The sequence below is a fragment of the Dasypus novemcinctus genome, chromosome 9 (genome assembly GCF_030445035.2).
Source record: "Dasypus novemcinctus isolate mDasNov1 chromosome 9, mDasNov1.1.hap2, whole genome shotgun sequence".
Taxonomy (NCBI): domain Eukaryota; kingdom Metazoa; phylum Chordata; class Mammalia; order Cingulata; family Dasypodidae; genus Dasypus; species Dasypus novemcinctus.
This window is the reverse complement of record NC_080681.1, coordinates 12,349,263-12,362,848: the sequence shown is the minus strand read 5'-3', so window position 1 is coordinate 12,362,848 and position 13,586 is coordinate 12,349,263. Positions and strand designations below refer to the sequence as shown.

The window sequence follows — 13,586 nt, the reverse complement described above, 5'->3', positions numbered from 1 at the left end:
AATAATTTCAGTAAGGAGATCTTCCACAGATTGTGGACTTCTGACTCATTCTGCATTTATTTCTTACATGGAAGATGGAAGAAGAGGGCTCTACGGCAATTTTTTAAAATTAGATTTATGTACTTCATTTATTTTTATATACGACCCCCGCCCAATGGCTCTCTCTTTTCTGTCTGCTCATTGTTTGCTCACTTCCTCCAGGAGGCACCAGGACCCAAACCTGGGAACTCCCATGGAGCAGGTTGGTTGAGCCACATCCACTTCCCTCTATGATAAATTTTCACTAAGGAAAGGGAAGGGTATATCTGTTGGTACAATTACTGGAAAGCCTACTCTTTGGCATAACCAAAAGTGCCATGGGGTCAATAAAACTCTACAGTAAAAAGGAAGGAACCCGTGGACTCAGAATTAGATCCTGCAGAGTATAGACATATTTTTTCTTTCTCTTTCTAGGTCTGGTCCTTCTGCTGAATGCATATCTGGGTAAGTCTGGACTCTGTTTTATCTTTGACATAATATTTTCCTATCATAAAACTCAAATCCCTATAAATATTCATACACAAATGATCTGCTTTATATATTAAATGTGATTTATTTTTCTTTCAATATTACTTTTTAAAAATCAAGAGATAAACCATACTAGGGAAAGAGAGCTGCTGTCTATGTCACAGACAGATGGGCTTGGCTTGGGAGGAGGCATATTTTTGGATTCGGCATCACTGCAGTCCTCTTCAGCATGACCACTTGAGAGTTATAAACTGGGATTCATTGGACTTCATAGGATTACTAGGCATCTTTTCTCAGAAGGCTCCTAGGTTTATCCAAGATCTGCCAAAGTTAAAAAGAATCAATTTCAGGACACTGATCAGTGCTCACGTTAGAATCGTTGAACTCATCTGCAAGATTGTTCACTCTAATCACTGCCATCTCCCCCACACACACAGATCAGGCATATGAGGCACAGGGAGAGAAACCGAGGCAGGGCCAAAACTCAAAGCACATTTTCATGGCACATAAATCAGGCGATTGTCCTGGCTCCTTACTGCACACAGGTTCTGCCTACCAGCTGACATGCTACTTCACCAACTGGGCCCAGTACCGGCCAGGCCTGGGGCGCTTCAAGCCCGACAACATCGACCCCTGCCTCTGTACTCACCTGATCTACGCCTTTGCTGGGATGAGCAACAACCAGATCACCACGATCGAATGGGATGACTTGACTCTCTACCAATCCTTCAATGGGCTGAAAAACAAGTAAGAGAAGAGGGAGCTATATGACTTGGTATCTCCTAGATCAGAGCTTCTCAAATATTAACGTGCAAACAAATCACCTGAGGATTTTCTTAAGATGCAGATTCAGATTTAGTGGGTCTGAGGTGAGGAAAAAGACTCTTCACTTCAATGAAGCTACCGGGATGATGCGGATGCTGGAGGCACACTCTGCATAGCAAAGATAAGGCACATAGCACATTGCCTGGTAGAGCAGGTATTTGAAAATATCGGTTCTGTTTCCTCCATTCTCTGTCAATATCATTTTTAATGATCAAGGAAACTGCAAGCCATCTGGGCTACTCACATTAGGGATAAGGCAACAAAGGTTCCTAAAAATTATACATCATTGAACCCAAGAGTCAGAATGTTTTCCTGGATTTTAATAGAGTCCTATTTGTGTTTAAAAAATAAACAAGAAACAAAACAACTGATATCTTTTTATTTCTGATTTCTTTAAGTTAGTCATAGCTAGGAGAAGGCTACTATCCAGTGCTACATCAGTAGCAGCACTATCTTCAGTGTAGTTACTGGGATTTAAGTTATTATACCTAAGAGAAAATAAACCCCTTTAGAGTGGAGTTTCTTGAAGTCTACATCATTGACTACTTGAATCAGAATCACACGGGGATGAAAATGCCATTTTCTACCCCAGTGCAAATGAATCATTAACTCTGGGGAGGGGCTATAAATATGAAATTTTAATGTCCCTCCAACACTTATCCTTCCACTTAATTCTTGGGTACACAGATGTTTGAGAACCACTGTTCCAGAGAGTATTATTCCATGCCAATTAAGTTATGGTGTTTGTCATAGAGACTCATTATGCTCAAGTGAAATTTACCATCTCATCTGATGGAATAGGATATGTGCTAATTATGCTTTCAAGTACTATGTATCAAAAATATAGTCAATGCATTCATTTTTTAAAAATTGGTCCCATAATTTAGATTTCCTTTAGAAACCCTGTGTGCATTTATGATGATAAGGACACAAAGACTCAAAAGTTTTCAGCAGTTGAGGAAAATTGTTGTACAGTTCACCATTTGAAGGCAACCCCAAAGTATATGACCAGGCCAGGACCTAAAGCAATGCTCTTTTAAACAGACGGATTCATATGGATTTTGAATTTTCTTTTTCTTTGCTTTTTAGGAATAGCCAACTGAAAACACTCCTGGCCATTGGAGGCTGGAACTTTGGAACTGCCCCGTAAGTCCTCTAAGGGAAAGCCTGTTGTTCATTTGCTATTTGCTATTGAAAACAAGTTAGCTCAGTGTAATTTCTGTCCTTTTAGACTTTACAATATAAGACAGGGCATTAAGGATGATCATTAAACAACTCTGCTAGCTAAATAAATCACTATACAGAACCTCAATATTAAGTAGAACACAAAATATTTTAAATGTTTAAATTTGGATGAATATGCTGGAACCCCATCCACAGAGATTTCATTACTGCAATTCCAGAACAATGTCTTAAAATATTTCTGGAGCACAAACCCTGAGGAGGGTGTTACAATGCTTCTCTCTACACTTTGAGGAGGGAAAGAGTAGTCATGAAGATAAACAGGAAGACTTTTCAGAGAATATACAAACATGGGGTCCTTCTTTGGAGGGAAAATAGAGTGAGCTCTGTTAGTCAGGGGTTCAAAGGTGCAACTTGAGAGGAAGAGCAAGGTTGGAGGATAAAGAGAACAGTGATGTACCATCACTGGGAAGAGCAGAAATAACAAGGTAAGGACAGGAGAAAATCAAAAGCTTTAATCTGAGCTGTGTGCCCTAGTGAACAGGCTCAGAGGCATGATTTTGTGGAGTCTGACCTACAACCATGGAAAAGAGTGGTTCAGGAAATGTGTACCTGGACACCTGGAGAATATCTGCTTTAGGTGGCAAGTGAGAGAGCCGAGTGTCTGGGGAGAGCTGATTGCAGTGCATCAGGGCTGACCGTCAGACTTGAAGGATGGAGAAGAAGGGGTGTTTCTGGAAAGACCATAGCCAAGAAAGAGCAAGACTTGAGGATAGATACAACCAGAATAGAAGGAACAATGGTTAATTCACAATGAGCTGAAGACTTCCAGACCAGAAAAAAGTAACGGAGCTGCTTGCTTCTCCGAGAACCTTGAGCATAAGGGAATGTAATGAAGTGAGGAGGAGCATCAGTTCACCAAGCTTAGTATGAGCTTGAGATGGGACACAAGAGCTCACATCCTTGGCGAGTGACCAGAGCTGCTGGGGGAGTTTCTGGGAGTTTCAGATGACAGGGGGTATGTGCCATGTACACATGCATAACATCAACAGTAACGGGACACCTGGCCATGCTGGGCTTCTCTCAGTCCATCCCCCTCCTTCCCCCAGTTTCACCACCATGGTTTCCACTGCCGAGAACCGCCAGACTTTCATTGCCTCAGTCATCAAATTCCTGCGCCAGTATGAGTTTGACGGGCTGGACTTTGACTGGGAGTATCCTGGCTCTCGCGGGAGCCCTCCTCAGGACAAGCATCTCTTCACAGTCCTGGTGCAGGTGAGGAAGGACGTGACAGTTTCTAGGCCAAGAAAGTCCAAAGCCTATTCTTCCCAAGGGGAGTCAGGTGGTTCGAAAGTAAAACTAAACCGTAGGAAGTCTATCATCTTAGCATTGCAAAGATTTCGTGCTATGCTATGTGCCAGGTGCTATTTCAAAAGCAGTTTTACAAACCATAATTCTATTCATCTTCACATTGCCTCTGTGATATAGGTACTATGATTATCACCATTTTTATTTTTTACAGTTGAGGGAACTAAGATACAGAGAGTTAAATACCTTGCCCAAAGTCATACGACTAGCAGGTCTCAGAACTACCCGTGCAGTCAAACTAGAGTTCATTGCTTCTAGCCATTAAACTAGACAGTCTATTATTACTGAACATTAACTGTGCCAGACACTGGGTTAGGTGTGGGGGTAAAGATGAGAATTATGTATTATTCTTAAAGCTTTAAAGAATGCACAATCTCAAGTGGAAGACTGGAAAATAAACTATGATTATAGTACATGTCGATAAGTGTCGTGATAGACATACGCAAAATGAAAAGACAGGAGAAGATTCTGAAGTCTGCCCTGAGGCAGGATCAAGAAAGACTTTCTAGAGAAAGTGACACTTGAGCTCAGGGTTGAAAGAAACTGGTGTTAACCCATTAAGTAAAGGATGGAGACTGCACCAAGACTTATAAATAAGTGTGAGCAAATGGGTGAGTGAGGGATGGTGTGGTAGCATAAGTGGTAAGAATCAGGTCATGTGGGGACTTTTACATTATGTTAAGGAATTTGGACTTTACCGCCAAGGCAATGGGGCAGCTTTGAAGGAATTTACACATTAGAGAGATATGGTGAAACTTAGGTTTTAGAAAGATGTCTCTATCTTTACTAGGGTGGATGAATTAGGCAGAGCTGGGAGGCAGGAATACAGTTGAGGCCATGACAGTAAATCAAGCAAGAGATGCTGTAGTTGAGAATAGAGAGCAAATGGACATAAGGCATATCAAGGGGGTAGCATCGATAGTAGTTGGAGACCAACTGGAAGTGGGGAAGACAGAGGGGACCCCCAATTTTCCCACTTTGATTGGTTTGATTGGGTGCTATTAACTAAAGTGGTAAATACAATGAGAAGAGTAAGACTGGAATTAAAAAAAAGGATTGACTGATTCAGTTTTGAAACTGTAGATCTTCCTAAAAGAATACCCAATAGGCACTAGATAAATTCTAATCTGGAATTCAGGATAAGGACTTGACTTCGTAAACTGTATTGAAGTTATCAGCAAGGGTAGTTGATTAAGAGATCACCAAGGAAATGGAGTGGGAAAAGCCAAAGATCAAGGATGCTTATTTAAATTTACTCTCTCTCAAAACAGAGATTCTTTTCTGTACCATTTCTGACACATTGTTAGCCCACCTCTGAATAGTCTCAATGCTAAAAATTCACTAGTTGAAAGATAAATCTACTTATTTGTTGAGCAACTGTACTTATCAGAAGGAATGTCTTTGTTTTGAGCTGAAACTTGCCTCCATTATAGTTTATAACGTCCGATATTGGGTCTAGTTCTGGTCCCTTTGCTATACATTTGTTAAATATTGGAAGACAGCTATAATATATTGTCCATATTATCTCTTTTTCCAGTTAAATATCCTAGTTCCCTCAGCCAGTTCCCACATGATAATTTTCAGAGCCACTCTTCGCTTGAACACACAATGTCACACCATAATAATACAATTATGGAAACGGAACCTAGTTACTCCACGTAAGATTAGAGTCGGATGGAATACCGTTGGAAGATATGCCTCTAGCAATAGATGGGAACCTGCCATCTGGCTGTTACCACATTCCTCACTGGTCAAAACAGCATTTCATTTGATGTGATGTCAGTATGACAAAGTAGTTTATCTATTGGGCAAAGGAAAGGAAATTTCTAAATTGTTAAGAGCTGGATGTAGGTTACTGCAGCAACGGTGGCTTCAGAGGGTAGGACTATAAGTGGAACTTCTGACTGGTCATCTGAGACCTGGCTTCTAGTCAGGACTAGTATGCTAACTTGCCATGGGACTTTGCTGAAATCATCTAACTTCTCTGTTTATTAGATAGCTTTACAACGGATTAAAGTCTATCTTATCTATTTTCTAGGGATGTTGAAAGACTAAAGAGGAAAAAAAATATGTGAAAGCACTTTGAAAAAGAAAACCTGTTTATTTTATACAAACATGTTTATTTATTATTTAAGAAACTGAAAGCAGCTTCCTCGGTTTTATTATTCCACAGGAAATGCGTGAAGCGTTTGAGCAGGAAGCCAAGCAGACCAACAAGCCCAGGCTGATGGTCACCGCGGCAGTAGCTGCTGGCATCTCCAACATCCAGTCTGGCTATGAGATCCCCCAGCTGTCCCAGTGAGTGGTGCACCTCAAACTCTTGAAAGCATCACTGAGCAGGGTACCCTTTTCCTTGGTCTGTCTTGCTGTTCAGGGACCTTTTTTTTGGAGTTTTTGGAAGTGGTAGCCTTTGCCTAAGTGGGTGTAGGAAATGACTATCAACAGACTCCTGCACCTACAATCTGATTTATTGGACTTACCACACTCAGCTAAGATGGAGTTGAAGAAGGACAACCACCACACCATGGAGCCTAGAGTGATTACAACTGAAAGTGGGAGGATTGCATCCAACATCCATGTGGAATCTGAGCCTCCTCTTGACATAGAGGTGCAATGGACACAACCAATCCAATGTCCACATAGAAGAGGTGGCATTGGATTGGGAAAAGTGGACATGGTGGCTGATGGGTATGGGGAAAGGCAGGAAGAGATGAGAGGTGGAGGCTTTGGGACATGGAGCTGCCCTGGATGGTGCTTCAGAGGCAATCACCGGACATTGTAAATCCTCACAGGGCCCACTGGATGGAATGGAGGAGAGTATGGGCCATGATGTGGACCATTGACTATGAGGTGCAGAGGTGCCCAAAGATGTACTTACCAAATCCAATGGATGTGTCATGATGATGGGAACGAGTGTTGCTGGGGGGGGGGGGGGGGAGAGGTGGGGTGGGGGGGTGGGGTTGAATGGGACCTCACATATATATTTTTAATGTAATATTATTACAAAGTCAATAAAAAAAATAAATAAAATAAAATAAAATAAAAAAAAAAAGAAATGATTTTAAATCTTTTACCTCTGCTCAGGTATCTGGACTACATCCATGTCATGACCTATGACCTCCACGGCTCCTGGGAGGGCTACACTGGAGAGAACAGCCCCCTCTACAAGTACCCCACTGACACGGGCAGCAATGCCTACCTCAATGTGGTGAGTCCCTGCCCAGATGCACATGCAGCCTATCTATGATGGTGTAAATCATATGGACATTTGGGGACAAAACATACATGAAGTCTGCAAATGTCTCATTTGGGCAACTGTCCTCTTAAGTGCTGAGCAGATCTCATTAATTATAATTTCACAACTATTTTGGAAAATGCTAGCTAATCCATCTGTCAGCAACATCACACAATTTTGCCAGTTAGAACAGGAGACTAAGATAACTTAGCATCGGGCCGTCAGTGTGGGAGTGGGGAGCTCTAGCTAACCCCTTCCTTTGCAGGACTATGCCATGAACTACTGGAAAGACAATGGGGCCCCAGCTGAGAAGCTCATCGTTGGATTCCCAGCCTACGGACACACCTTCCTCCTGAGCAACACTGCCAACACGGGCATTGGTGCCCCTACCTCTGGCGCAGGTCCTGCTGGACCCTACACCAAGCAGGCTGGATTCTGGGCTTATTATGAGGTAGGTTGCTTGGGATGAGCAGTAGTCTGTGAATTCCAGGTACAGTGCTGAGTAGTATCAGGGCTGGAATCTGCAGAAGTCTTGAATGTCCATTCTGTGCCCTGCCTACCTGCCTTAAACACAGAGTATCACTTCTAATGCTTAAAGTGTTATTTAACAACTCATTTATTAAATACCTAATCCAGTAGGAAGAGCACTGAAAAATGTGCAACATCCCTTCAAGCGACAAAGCACAAACATAATGTCATTTGTATTAGCAAATAAGGGAATAAAATAAATATATCTTTGAGATTACTGTGGGCTTCAAACAATCATTCACTAAGAGTAGGGACAACGTACATGTATTTGCAAAGTAACTTGATCATCTTTACTGCAGACAGAAACCCAGAATCACAAAACTAAGGAAAACCCTAATGGGAGACACAAAAGGCGAAAAAACAAAGTAACAAGTGTATGTTTGTTTGTTTGTTTTCTTTCATGGGAGTTATATTTTAAAGATTTGAATTTCTTAACATTTTAAAGATCTGCACCTTCCTGAAAAATGGAGCCACTCAGATGTGGGATGCCCCGCAGGATGTGCCTTATGCCTATCAAGGCAACGAGTGGGTTGGCTATGACAATATCAAGAGCTTCAATATCAAGGTAAGGTCAGCCCATCAGATATGCTGAGGTCCCAGCCCTGAGTCCCAGGAAATAAAATGACTCGTGTTTTCTGCTTGAACAGGCTCAATGGCTTAAGCAGAACAACTTTGGAGGTGCTATGGTCTGGGCCATTGACCTAGATGACTTCACTGGCACTTTCTGCAACCAGGGCAAGTACCCCCTGATCTCCACCCTGAAGAATGTGCTTGGCCTGCAGAGTGCAAGTAAGTAACAGCAGGAGCTGTCAGGGCACAGAAATGTTCCCTCTCCAACTCAAGAGACAATCTTAACACATGCCCATGCCCATGGGCCAGGGAGCCTCTTCCTAGCTCACCGCCCTGCTCTCACCTAGCCTAGAGATAGGTGCTGCATTCTACCCTACCGCTGAATGCCCGTGTCAGGAGCTTTGTGCTCTTATGGGAAACCAAGCCCACCTGGGTAGGTTTTTCAGGTCTGATAAGTTATAAAGGTGTGGAAGAGCCTCAAGAAATGAATGCCCATGGAAGGCATGCTATTCTTCAATATAAGCTTCTACTTCTCTACAGAAATCTTTTTTTAAAGCAGTTTTATTGAAATCTATTCACATAACATACAATCCATCTAAAATGTATATTAAATGACTTTTGGTATAATCACGGAGTTGTGCATTCATCACTGCTTTTCATTCTCTAAAATCTCAAATATTTCAAAAATTTCAAGATATTTTATTAAAATTTTCTCACAGTCCATCTGGGAAGATTTAACAAGAAATCGCCACTACTGCTCACACATTTCTAATGTGTAATTCAGGGAAAGTACTAATTCCTGAAAGTTTTTTCAGCAGTGCCAGAGATTTTTCTCTTACAGCTTATTTGCTCACCTCTTATAGCCCAATGCTGGAAAAGTGTTTTTGCAATACTGGGTGCTCAGTAATTTTTTTTTTTTTTTTTTTTTTAATGATTTGGACAGTATAAGGGGGAAAACATTTATTTCAAGCCAGGCTGACTTGAAATAACAGGTTTTCCTAATTCCTGGAGTTTTTGTATGATCATCTCAGTTCCAGAGAGAGGTAACTGCACCCCACCTCCTAGCAGTCTTATAAGGTAGACCCTCTCCAGCCTCCACAAATCCCTTCGCCTCTGGGCAAAGCTCAGAGTCTCTAGTCTCTATTAGGTCCACTAGTCTGCTCTTCGTGTTGTTGTTTCAGGTTGCACCGCCCCCGCTCAGCCCATTGCCCCAGTAACCCCTTCCAGCAGTGGAAGCGGAAGTGGGAGTGGAAGCGGAAGTGGGAGTGGAAGCGGAAGTGGGAGTGGAAGCGGAAGTGGGAGTGGAAGCAGCAGTTCCGGAGGCAGCGCTGGGGGCAGTGGCTTCTGCGCTGGCAAAGCCAACGGCCTCTACCCTGTGGCTAATAACAGAAATGCCTTCTGGCACTGCCTGAATGGGGTCTCGTACCAGCAGAACTGCCAGTCGGGGCTTGTCTTTGACACCAGCTGTGATTGCTGCAACTGGGCTTAAACATGACTTGCGCCACCTTTCTCCAGGGCTCTGAACACTCTCCCTTGCCTAGGACATCTTGCTCTGACCTAGAGTTCTGCAATAAAACGCAACAGTAAAAACACGAGTCTCCTGGGTTTTGTGTGACTTGGGTGGAAACTTCTTCTAAATGTGAAAATGCAGGTCGTGCACGGGGGTGGAGTGACCCAGGAGGTTGCGTGGTGAAAGGGTGGAGTCTTCTCTCATCCTGAGTTTATTTGCCCAAAGGTTGGAGTCTGTAAGAAAGAAATAGTTGAACATCTGGTGTAGGGATGAGATGAGGATATGTCTGTGGCCTGGCAATTGTCCTCGGGAAGGAGCCAAAATGATTCCGGGAGACTCGGGGCACAGGCAGTGCTGCTCGGCTGGCCCGAGGAGCGGAAGGCGGAGCATTCTCTCCACTTTGCTAAGGACCCAAACCTGGACCGGCACCTCCTAGACGGGTGGCTTCGGGTAGATCTGTACAGTGGACTCCTTTTGGGGTGTCTGCCCAGCCCTAGGGCCGGTATCACACCTTTCCCAGAATCCCTGACACCTCATCCCTAAAACACCCCATACGGGAGCTCGTTCTGCAAGCTCCCCTGTCCTGGCTTGGCAGAGTCGCTGTGGTGGATGGACATCAGACTCAAGGCCAGTCAGAGCGTCACCCTCAATTTGCAAGTGAGATGAAAGAATTATCTGTCAATCCCTGAGAATAGTTGGGTCTATAACATTTAAGCTCAGGGGAAGTAGTGAGGCCCAGTTCTGCCATGGCTTTGGACATGGGACTGGGGAAAAGGGAAAGTTGCCTGGATGCAGAGCAAGAAGACTAAAGCAGACCTGCAGAGAAAAGCTGCCATGTGAGATGGGCAGGGAAAGCACGCCTACCAATGGCATTCCAACTCCGATTCTAGTTCCTTTCTAAAGCCCAGGTGTGTTTCTGCCTTTGGGTCCTATGAAACACCTTCATAATCATGTAATAAGTTCCTCTTTGCTACTTAAGCTGACTCAAGTTTGTTTCTTTTATTTGCAACTAAAAGAACCCTGACTAATATAATCAGAAAATAATAGCTAATATTTTTCTGGCTTATTATGTACCAGACTCTGCTTTACATATATTTTCTTGTTTAATCCTCCCAGCAACCTTATGAAGTAGATAACATTAAAGTGTAGAATACACTTTCCAGGCATCAGCCCTGCACGGAGAGACAAGAGTGCAGAAATACAGAGTTGTTCTGAAGCACAGAGGGTTTAGGTAACCTTCCCAACACCACACAGATAGTAAGTTGCATGGCCAGACTCAAACTCTGGCAAACTGGCCCAGGGCGCAAAGTTTTAACTATGTTTTACTGTGTCCTTTGATGTAAACATCAGTGTTCTTACGGAATTTTACAGCACAGGTGACAGTGGTGAGGCACACACAGCTTTCTGGATATTGGCCACTCACTCATTAGTTGACAACATTTATTGATTATTTTTATGGGTCAGGTAATTTTCTATGCAATGAAGATAGGGTTAAAGACTCTACTTTCATAGAGATCATACTTTGCCAGGGAGAGAGTTAGATGATAAATAAGCAAACACAGAAACAATGATAGAAATGACCAGAGGAAGAGACTGTGTTAGCTTGGCAGTCCAGAAAGGCCCCTCTGGGGAGGTCCCTTGTGAGATGGGCCTTGACATGCAAGAAGAGCCTGCCATTTTGAGATCTGGGTAAAGGGCAGTTCAGGCAGACACTACAGCAAGTTCAAAGCCCTTGACATGGAAATGAGCTTGGCATGTTGGAAAAAAGAAGACCAGCGTTGCCAAGCAAGGGCTTGAAACATAGTTATAAGCTTGGATTTCAGTGTACATGAGCTAGGAGTCATTAAATGATGATAAGCAGGGATGTTGGGGGGTGACCTGCTCTAAATTCAACATTGATGAGAAGGGGCTGGAATGGGGGTAAAGAACATGGGAAAATAGGAGTCATGCTGATTATAGCTGACAGATTGACTCCTGAGTACTTGTATGACCTGACTTGGAGATCAAAGACATAAAAGCAAGGGACTAATGTTCCCAATGAGCAGGTAAAGGTGAGTCAATAAAATTGGGTATTGTTATTAATTATATTTCTAGCCAAAGAATTATAAAGCCTGGGGTGAAACAGGGCAAATGAGTTTGGGTAGCTCTGTTGAAAGGAGATTTTTTAGGTCACTACTAGGGCAAATGGCACTGAGGGAAAGGATATGGGGGTGTGAGTCTCTGGGCTTGGTGAATAAAAGACATAAAAGAGGCTGTTGGCTCTGAAGAGCAGCATCTTTGAAGAGCAGCATCTCTGAGCAATACAGTGGCCAGTGGCTTTGGCCATATCAGGTGGTTTCCCAAACTATTGCCTTTTCTAATACCACTATTTACCCACAAAGATAAATCCACCTGCCATTTCTAGAATGCAGAAATTATTGCAACATAAAAACATAGTGCACTCCTTCATCTGATCCTCCCTTATTTACACATTGGTCATTCACACAAATGTTTGCTGTACACCTACTATGTGCAAGGAAAGGGCAGGCAGTGGCTCACCCCCATGACCTCCCTGACCTCACCTCTTAACACTCTTCTCACTCACTCCACTGCAGTTATGTTGGCCTGCCAGCAGCTTCTCAAATATTCTAGGCATGCTACTACCATGGGATGTTTCCAAAAGCTAGAAGACTCTTTCCCCAGATTTCCATGAGACTTCCTCACTCCTGCAGTCCTTTCCTCAAAGTCACCTGCTCAATGAACTCTTTCCTGGACACTATCTAAAATTGAAACCCTTTTTTTTCCTTCTCCTCCTTCTGTGTTATTTCCTCAGCACTTTTTAAAAATACATATTTCTTTATGGGGTTTGTTTTATTTTGTTTTAGTTTCTTTTCTTTTTTTTTTTTCAGGACTTTTATTACTACCTAACATACTATACATTTTACATACTTCTTTTATTGTCTGTTTACCCAACTTGAATTAATCTCCGTTAAGGCAGGGATTTCTTTTTTTTTCCCCCCAAAGATTTACTTATTTATTTATTTCTCTCCACCCCCCACCCCCACCCTGGTTGTCTGTTCTCTGTCTATTTGCTGTGTCTTGTTTCTTTCTCCGCTTCCGTTGTTGTCAGCGGCACAGGAATCTGTGTGTCTTTCTGTTGCGTCATCTTGTTGTTGTTGTGTCAGCTTTCTGTGTGGGTGGCACCATTCTTAGGCAGGCTGCACTTTCTTTTGCACTGGGCGGCTCTCCTTACAGGGTGCACTCCTTGAGCGTGGGGCTCCCCTATGCAGGGGACACCCCTGCGTGGCAGGGCACTCCTTGCGCGCATCAGCGCTGCGCGTGGGCCAGCTCCACACGGGTCAAGGAGGCCCGGGGTTTGAACCGCGGACCTCCCATGTGGTAGACGGACGCCCTAACCACTGGGCCAAGTCCACCGCCAAGGCAGGGATTTCTGTTCACTGCTATATCCCCATCGCTTAGAACAGTGCTTGCATATTGTAAGAGTTTGTATTAGTCAGGGTTCTCTAGGGAAACAGAATGAACAAGAGATATCTGTCAATAGTATGCAATTTTATCAGAGTCTCTTATGGAACCATGGGGATGCACAAGTCCAGGTTCCACAGGCAGGCTGCAATGAGGAGCTGCAAAGACAGTCCAATGAAGGTTCTTGACGAGTTCTGGGAGATGGTGGCTGTCCAAAGACAAGCTGGGAAATTCTCACTCAATGCTGGAATCATGTCCCCTTTTAAGGCATTCAACCGATTGGGTTAAGTGTCACTCATTGCTGATGGCAATCTCCCTGATTGATGTAACTATAACCAGCTATCTGTGATTTACCACTGCCATAAAGTCAATGGTGACTACAGTCCAAAAAGCCCTTGT

At 43.3% G+C, this 13,586-nt stretch overlaps 1 protein-coding gene across 1 annotated transcript; it reads left to right on the top strand.

Annotated features, from left to right (window-relative positions):
- The first annotated feature begins 428 nt into the window (after positions 1-428).
- On the top strand, positions 429-9,810 carry LOC101431935 (acidic mammalian chitinase). Its single transcript, XM_023582969.2, has 10 exons — positions 429-483; positions 1,053-1,254; positions 2,422-2,478; positions 3,624-3,789; positions 6,056-6,180; positions 6,967-7,090; positions 7,383-7,568; positions 8,091-8,210; positions 8,293-8,434; positions 9,397-9,810. The coding sequence occupies exons 2-10, from the start codon at positions 1,178-1,180 to the stop codon at positions 9,702-9,704; spliced, it is 1,305 nt and encodes a 434-aa protein (XP_023438737.1). The 5' UTR covers positions 429-483; positions 1,053-1,177; the 3' UTR covers positions 9,705-9,810.
- The last annotated feature ends 3,776 nt before the right edge of the window (positions 9,811-13,586 follow it).

Bases quoted from the DNA above. Each gene is read 5' to 3' on its own strand.
- LOC101431935 (XM_023582969.2), top strand. From the start codon at position 1,178: ATGAGCAACAACCAGATCACCACGATCGAATGGGATGACTTGACTCTC. The intron at 1,255-2,421 runs GTAAGAGAAGAG...TTTGCTTTTTAG, and splicing joins TTCAATGGGCTGAAAAACAA to GAATAGCCAACTGAAAACAC. The intron at 7,569-8,090 runs GTAGGTTGCTTG...AACATTTTAAAG, and splicing joins GATTCTGGGCTTATTATGAG to ATCTGCACCTTCCTGAAAAA.